Raw genomic sequence first — 8,160 nt, 5'->3', positions numbered from 1 at the left:
CCTAAGATAGAATGACTAAGAATTAAAATGAAACTAAGAAAGAGAGAACACAAACATAGAGGGATTTTTTAGTACAAGTATTAAAGATATTGTATTGCATGGTAACTAGTGAAGTGTGTGGGGTGATTCATTAATGCTAAAGAGGGAGATTGTTGTAAACTGCAATTAGAGAAATTGTTATGTTGTTGTTAAGATAGAATGTCAAACCTACTAGAATGAAATTTACTAATAGTGTAGAGTGTCATATCTATTGATTGATGAAGATGATTTGAAAAGAGGAGATAGCAAGGTAAGCTAGTGGTGTTGATAAGTGATGAGAATTCTAGTATCATGGAAATAAAATGGGCAATTGATAAGTTAGTTCTTGACAAGATAATGTGTTGTTCAATAAATACATGAAGTGAAGAAGATAGTTGGATGAACCTTTGAGTTGGAAGAATTCAAAAGGATAAGCTTGAACAAGTATCAACATTGGTAAGTCAATGAAGGAGCTCAAAGTAGAAGATTAAGGAACTTGAGTAAAAGCCAAACATAAATAGTCCAAGATGAGTGTTAGTTATTACCAAGTAAATGTATGAAGAAGTATTAGTAGTGACTAAGAATGGTAATGGCTGAGAGATCTTACTGATGCCAACCGATATGGTATAGTGTTTGCCAAGCTACACAGTGATGACCAAGTAGAAGAACATAGTGATTTCAAAGTGACAACAAAAGCTACATTTTGAGAAAGATTTGATTTTGAGGCTGACATAGTTGGAATTTTCAATTAGTAAAAGTGCATGGAAGATATGGATTGATGATATGGCACATTTAATGAATGAGAATATTTTTCTAAGTGATTACTGACAAGGATTTGAGAAGAAGGAGAATAAAAAGATGGAAGGCTTACCTAATACTAAGATAAATGGTGATGTTTAAGTGGTAAAAGATTGAGATTACCTATTTAAGGAGGCATAAGAGATGTTTTCTAAGGTTTGTTCATTTTTTATTGGCAATCTTAAGGAGAAGTTATGAAGAGAAAAACAAAAGAGGTGAAGAGTGAAAAGTTTAGTGAAGAGTGATTGCTTGAAGAGATGCCAAGAAGATCAGTGATGGTGATGTGATTAGATGCCAATTAATGAACCAACAAATGAGTGAATGGAGATCCGAATTCACAAAGTGAGTTGTACTTTACAAATCAAACCTACTATTATATTCTAACCATTGTATAAATCAAAATCCTTTTATCAAGGTTGACCTAACTTTCACTTTGTAAATCCTTTAATCAAGGTGACATTCTAATGGAATGATCCAAAGTCCTCTAACAAGGCCACTCCTAATAGGGTGATTAAATCATTTAATAGGGTCACATTTAATAGTATGTTGTATAACCTTTAACAAGGTTGGCTCTTAAAGGAGCTCACTTCAGAAGAGTGAGAAAATGGTATCATGTTACTTGGCAGTTTTTTCCAAATTGGGTTTCCACATTAAATCCTAGTGTCAAATTGTTATTTTCAATAGTTTATTGTTATGCATGCTAATTTTTTACAATAGTTTATTTACTGGCAGTTGACACTCATAGAAACAAAGAGTTAAGTAATTGCATGAAAAGTTTATTTTTTGATGATATGCTATATAAACTTAGGTATCTAGACCCAAGGATAACTGATTCATGCCCTCCCACCCCACCCCCTCTTAGTTATTCTAAATCACTATAACATGCCATTAGTTTTGTAGTAAGCCGATTTCCTCATTTTCTTGACTACAATTGAATATATAAGCCCCCTTGTTTGGTGGGAACCAAACAACTTGGGTTAGAATGATTACAATACCCATATATCATTTAATACCAACTTGATATATTTACTATAAGGATATGGTCAAGTAGATACATACTTATTCTAAAATAGAATACTCCTTCTAGTTATTAATATTGATCATACTACAACAAATGACATTTACTACTATAGATGGTGTAAGGGTCCTATTAGGTCATAGGTAGGGGCTAATTACACCATTACCTAGGCTACCCTTTTCCATATGAAGTAATAATCGATGCAACCCCTATTACCAATTTAGAGATAAGATTATCCACACTTGAGATTAACATTAGTCAAGGAACATATGATGTCATTTGACTTCTAGTTATAACACATAGATAGTCAAAAAAAATCCACAAGGAGAATTGGTCTCAAGGCCAACCACAAGTATGTGATGGACATCCATGGTTTCTTAGTTAACAAATGGACTAGAGGAAGGAGAATCTCTAATGGATAATAAATCAACTCGATTCTTAGACACACCTTGCTTAAGTGTCACTAATTCATTACCTAAGACTACCATTGATTAGAACTCCTAGCATACTCAGTCTTCAAAAGGTTACTCTTTGCACTGTAGAATGGTCTAATCATCCACTCCCTCAACCTAGGCCACAAAATCCATATGGAGGGGTGGATAGGGATGGTGTTCATCACAAAGGAATTTAATTACACCTCTAAGGAGAACTAGGGAAGATTAAAGCTCAGAGTCTTCATGATCAAACAATCAGTTATGGTATGGTCCTAGTATTGTTATTTGTTTGCACTTCATTAATCTTATGATTTATTAATTATAGAGTTGTAGATAACCTATGACACGTGTTTGGTAAATGAACAATGGAAATAGAATAGAACGTGATGTTATTTATTGTTGAAATTAAATGTCCTTGGTCATTATTTTAAAAAAAAGTGCAATTTCAAGTCATGTCTGGGATTGTCGTTACACACAATCATATAAATATAGAAAAATGCAAGATTGAAACTATTTTAGACTTTCATTTTGTATTATTATTATTTTATCTATAAAGTATTGTTACTTTTAATAATAGACTATTGAACATGATTTAATAATTTTGAAAGTTTGAACAATATATTAATATTCATTAAAAAAAATGTATTTTTTGTATTAATGTTTTTATTAATGATGTTTACAAAGTGTACTTAAAAAATACATATGAAGATAAAGTCCTAATGTGATGATTCATGGAAAAACCAAATACATTTCTATAATTTTAAAGACTTCTTCAAATGATAAAGTGGTAGTATTTAAAATATAATTTTTCAATATTTTTTAACAAAAAACATAAAGAAATATTCATTTTTTAAAAAAAATTTAAAGGGGTAAACGCTTTGACGTGGAGCTATGAACCAGTGAGACCACAAACAGAGGACCTCATCCCTGTGAGATTTGAACCTTGATGGAAAGGATAACAACTCAAACACTTAACCATGAGAACATGCCACTATTGGCAAAGAAATATTCATTTTATTATAAAAGAAAAAAATATTAATATTTATAAGTTGTTTAAAATATATATATAAATAAAGATAAAGTCTTAATATGATTAAGGAAAATAACAAATACATCTTGTAATACACTTTCAAAGATATATTCAAATAACAAAATACAAGATTTTTTAAACATGGTTTGTGAGACTTTTTAAGAGAAAGACATAAAGACAATTATGTTATTATATAATAAAAATCATAAGTTGGAATGTGAAAAGTAAATAAACAAAATTTGGAGATAAATTTATTCAATGATTTTATTAGTTAAAGAAAGAAAATTACAATCCGTTAAATATGAATAGCATTAGGAAGCATTACATCTCTTAAAGATGACCACCCTTAAACATCATTCATTAAGAGAAAATTAAGCTTAGAAAAAGTAAGACAATTTTGACTATTTATCTCTAAAAAACTAGTAAGTACACCTTGCATCTAAAAAATTCAACTAATAACGTGGAAAAAGGTGAATAGAGCCTCTGAAACTGAAGAAACTACAATGGCTGCTCCACAAATCTCTACCAGGAGAAGAATCAATTTGGAACATAATTTTAGGCCACCACAAACTTTAATACAATTTGAACAATGATTGCAAAGAATGGAGGTTGGTCACAAAATCTCTAAAAAGAAACTGGAACTTGGTATCAGCATTTTGGAAGATCTAAAGGAGGCGCTTCCAAAGTGGAGAAATAATCCGCTCCATCCTGCACTACAAACACCATCGCCAAACCCCATCCAATGTGCACGTCCAAATGACAATGCATCAACCAGGTCCCTGCAAATTTTATGCACAAATCTGAGTCAGAGAGAAAATATAATTCAAGATCGTACTTTTATATTAAGAATGATCAAGATTTTCATAACAATGTATTCCGACTTTAGATTTCATTGTGGGTATGATTTTAAAAAATTGAATCGAATTATAATCAGAATTTGCAAATACAAAGATCATGCCACAAATTTAGATGAAAGAAAAAGATATATCTTACCAGGATTGTCAGCTACAAATCTGATAGCAGCCCATCCATTGACAGGAACATTGACGGTATTGCGCATGACAGGATCCACAAGATTGAATTTTTTAGGATCTTTCTTGGGATTATAGTTGCCGAATCCCGTTCCCACAATGTAAAAATCATTCCCATGCAAATGAATCGGATGGCTCTCGGCGGTGAAGATATTAGTCCCCTGAAGAATCACCTGAACTACAGAGTTGTATCTGAGCACTTTCACTTTGGTGGTTTTCACGGGGGCCCAGAGACTCCTGCTTATGTTCTGTCCAGTGTAATCAAACGGAACAGGAGGAGTATCAGGGAATCCATTGGTGAAAACTCCCTTGATTCCAAAATGATGAGCTTGGAGAATTGATGTAGTGGATGGAAGAACAAATGAGTGGTTGTTCATACTCGCTGCAAATCTTGTTCCATTGGGACCTCCGCATGAATTGTTTGGGCAAGGAATGAGTCCCAATCCGACTGTGTAGAAGACATTTTCATCAACATTGAGGGGGACTTTAATTGGGTGTTCTTGAGAAGCGAGGCTTCTAAGACTTTTTTCGAGCCTTGTGACGGCTTTGGTGTCATTGTAGAAGGGGAGTTTGGGCAAAACAGGGGAGGAGGAGCTTCCTTTGCTGTACTCGAAGATTGCAGTTGTTGTTGTGTTGTCAAATGGGGCTCCTTGAGCGCTTGCATATGCTCGGGCGGCCATGTAAAATCTGCCTGAAGCTTTGTTGAAGTTTACCAGTACATCTGTTGTTTGGCCTGGTCCCAACATGATGTATTTTGTTATGTGGGGCTTTGTGTACAGGGCATCCACTGCTACGACCGTCATTTTGTGATGTGCGAGTGATACGAAGAGGTCCGTATTGAGTGCAGCGTTGATCACCCGAATCATGTTTGTTTCGCCTCTCTTCACAGGAAAGCTCACTGTCTCTGCATCCATGCCCATCAAAGACATCAGAAACAATTCAGTTGTTCGGGATTTTAGTTCTTTTATTCTGATGATGGATTACAGAGTGTTGATTCGAAATGTTGATGCAAAAAACTGAAACACAATCTACTTAGTAATCTCAGCAAACAATATCATAGAGTGTAGAAAACTATTGGTACAATCTTATCAAACAAATTGAATATTAAATCAACTAGTGTAGATATCAAATTCACAACTCCTATCACAACCACTGAACTTGTTCACTGATCCTCTCCCTCATCACATGAATAAATGCTACAGTTAACACTCATTATATCTATATCAGAAGCGAAACATTAGACTTTTCTACCAAGTTATCCATCTCAGTACTATTCCAACTCGAACATGATTAATCACACAATTTTCTTACAATTAAGACTACACAGCATTTTTTACCTGCAGTTGAGCATGGATAGAGGTCTCCTGGTTGGCCATTTATAGTGAAAGCGTCCGAAGTGTTGGGGGTGGCTCCTGTTAGTGTTGCCTGGTTCACCACATCCATGGGATTCGCATTCCACCATTCCCCTGTTTTCAACACATTCATACATCTTATGAAAACTGGTTATACATATACTAGATTCATAAGAATATCATAAAATGTAATAGATAGAAGAATTTATTCAAGAAATTTAGATGTATAACTAGTTTTTGAATTCAATTATATATACTTTTTGGAATCATAGAAAGTTACAAGACTGAAACTTTTCATACCGAGCAAAATGGGAATCTCTTGGGCAGGCTTGGGGAAAGGATAAGTAGTGCCAATTTTGGGGGAGATAATCAAAGCACCGTAAACAGTGGCTCTGAGCCATGAACTGTGTGCGTGCCACCACAAAGTGCCTTCTTGGTCAATAATGGTGAATTTGTATGTGTAACTTTTCCCTGGTAGAATTGGGCATTGTGTTACGTACTCGGGACCATCAGCCCACGCTGTTCTGAGCTGACGTATTCCATGCCTGTAAATATGCATTTAACAAAGAGGAAATTTTTTATCATCGATATTTTGAATCATATTTAATGATCTATCATCAGAATGAAAGAATACCGAGAGATTGATATTGTTTGAGAGATTCACATGAATTCTTAATTGTAACTTTTTATTATTATTATTGTCCATATATGAAACTATATTCTATAATTTGTTATCAAATTAAAGTAGAAATAAAAAGGAAAAAACAAGTAATGAAAAGGAAGAATATAGAGAAAAAACTAAAAGCTCAAATCAAACAAACATATACTAGAGAAATCTAAGGGACAGGCTAATCTGCGAATTTTTTGTTGTTTTCGACTACAAACTATGCAGAACATGAAGATCAAATACTGAAATTTTCAGAAAAATCCATGATTTTTTGATTTTTTGAAAATTGGTCAACTAATTTGTAAGGAAGATAGCCACGTCCGAAATCTAATCTTTAGACGAGTAGTGGATAGAGGTACATACCAGTGAATGGTAGCATTGTATCGAGCCTCGTTAAATACTTTTATAATCAGAGTGTCTCCATTGCTGACGTAGAGTGTTGGCCCGGGCAATTGCTCGTTCACTGTTATTATATTGTGCGTTTGACATAGCCTTGTGACTGTCTTCGATTGAATCTGTAATCATATAAACCTATTACCACTGGAGAACTCTTCTTCCAATTCAAATAAATATATATTATGTCAAAAACATCAGGGAGGTTAAAATAAATAAGATTTAATATTCTCAAAGGCATTCTCGAATCAAATTCAATTAAACTTCATAGGTATCGTTGTCAAAAATATCATTGAAGCCTTTCCAAGATTTGACGTCCGTAGTTTGTTCCTTTGGTTGCTTTATATCAGTCACCCTTAGACATTACATCTTAAAGATACAATTATGCTTAGAAAAATAAGTCTAAGTTTAACTATTTAACACTTTTTTTCTTCTTCTTCTTCTTTTTTGTGTCTATAATCTCTTCATTAATATGAAATGTTTAAAGGCAGGGCTTTAGCTCTAGTACAATGGTTGTTTAAGTACGATGGTTTAGAGATCCTTTTCCTAAATTCTTTGTTTTAAAAAGTCATGTTTTGTGAGGTTGAGATCCTTGTTTCTCATGGTTGGTCGCTATGGTCAAAAGTGTTATTTCAAAAAGGATCTTGTATTTCAATTTTGATGGTCTCCTACTTCTTTTCTCACTTTGTGTCTACTTTTTTAAGAGCTTTGATTCTCTCCTACTTTATCTAATCAAAATGAATATATATATATCTAAAAATCAAATCTAATATCTAATTTTAAAAAGTTCAAATCTAATCTCTATAATATATATATGTAGTTATATCTTACTTTCTCAATATGAATTTAATGACTTCCTATAGACTTTATTCTCATAACATCTATCTATCAACCTAGGAACACAAAAAAAAACTTACCACAAAATTGTGTTTGTGGATTTTGCCTGCCAAGGCCATGGCAAACAAACAAGAGATACAGAGAGCCAGCCCTAGAAGCTTCCCTTGAAAACTGAACCTGAAATCCGCCATTGCAGAGAAGCTCTGAACAATTCAATAGGAACTAATCTCTTCGCTTGAAACAAGTCACCCACAAGAAGTTTTCTTAAGGTTTCCCCAGCAATCTTAGATTAGCAAGGAAGAACTTAGAAGATTCGAATAAGAGTGGTATGAAGAGCAATTGATAGCCATATTTATATGTGATAGATAAAATGCTGATCCCAACAACTTCAAGTGTAAATAGAAAATGGAGTTGGTGGGCATGGACGAAAGCAGGTGACCAGCATTAGAGTAGCGTAAGTGACAGCAATGAGCTTTATTAACAGAACAACCACCTTATCATCCGCTCATTATCAAGTCAACAGCACATATTATAATCAAATTGGGCTTCCGTATGCAGCTCATTCTCCCCATAGCTTTCATT

General features: G+C 33.7%; 1 protein-coding gene across 1 annotated transcript; it reads right to left on the bottom strand.

Moving 5' to 3' along the window:
- Positions 1-3,536: 3,536 nt before the first annotated feature.
- On the bottom strand, positions 3,537-7,941 carry LOC149556604 (laccase-12-like). The gene is made up of 6 exons (XM_089830998.1): positions 7,659-7,941; positions 6,712-6,863; positions 5,982-6,226; positions 5,667-5,795; positions 4,292-5,233; positions 3,537-4,077 (listed from the first exon to the last, which is right to left on the bottom strand). Exons 1-6 carry the CDS (start codon positions 7,767-7,769, stop codon positions 3,947-3,949), a joined length of 1,710 nt encoding a protein of 569 aa, XP_089687124.1. The 5' UTR covers positions 7,770-7,941; the 3' UTR covers positions 3,537-3,946.
- Between the last annotated feature and the right edge of the window lie 219 nt (positions 7,942-8,160).

Source organism: Cupressus sempervirens, chromosome 5 (assembly GCF_028749045.1).
Source record: "Cupressus sempervirens isolate cs-2001-9-10 chromosome 5, ASM2874904v1, whole genome shotgun sequence".
NCBI lineage: Eukaryota > Viridiplantae > Streptophyta > Pinopsida > Cupressales > Cupressaceae > Cupressus > Cupressus sempervirens.
The sequence above is the reverse complement of the archived record's forward strand: the minus strand, read 5'-3'. Positions and strand labels throughout refer to the sequence as shown.

What these genes read in the sequence shown, in the direction of transcription:
- LOC149556604 (XM_089830998.1), bottom strand. Translation starts at nt 7,769, where the DNA reads ATGGCGGATTTCAGGTTCAGTTTTCAAGGGAAGCTTCTAGGGCTGGCT. An exon ending in TACAATGCTACCATTCACTG is followed by an intron (nt 6,227 to 6,711) that starts GTATGTACCTCT and finishes GCATATTTACAG; the next exon opens with GCATGGAATACGTCAGCTCA. An exon ending in AGAGATTCCCATTTTGCTCG is followed by an intron (nt 5,796 to 5,981) that starts GTATGAAAAGTT and finishes TGTTGAAAACAG; the next exon opens with GGGAATGGTGGAATGCGAAT.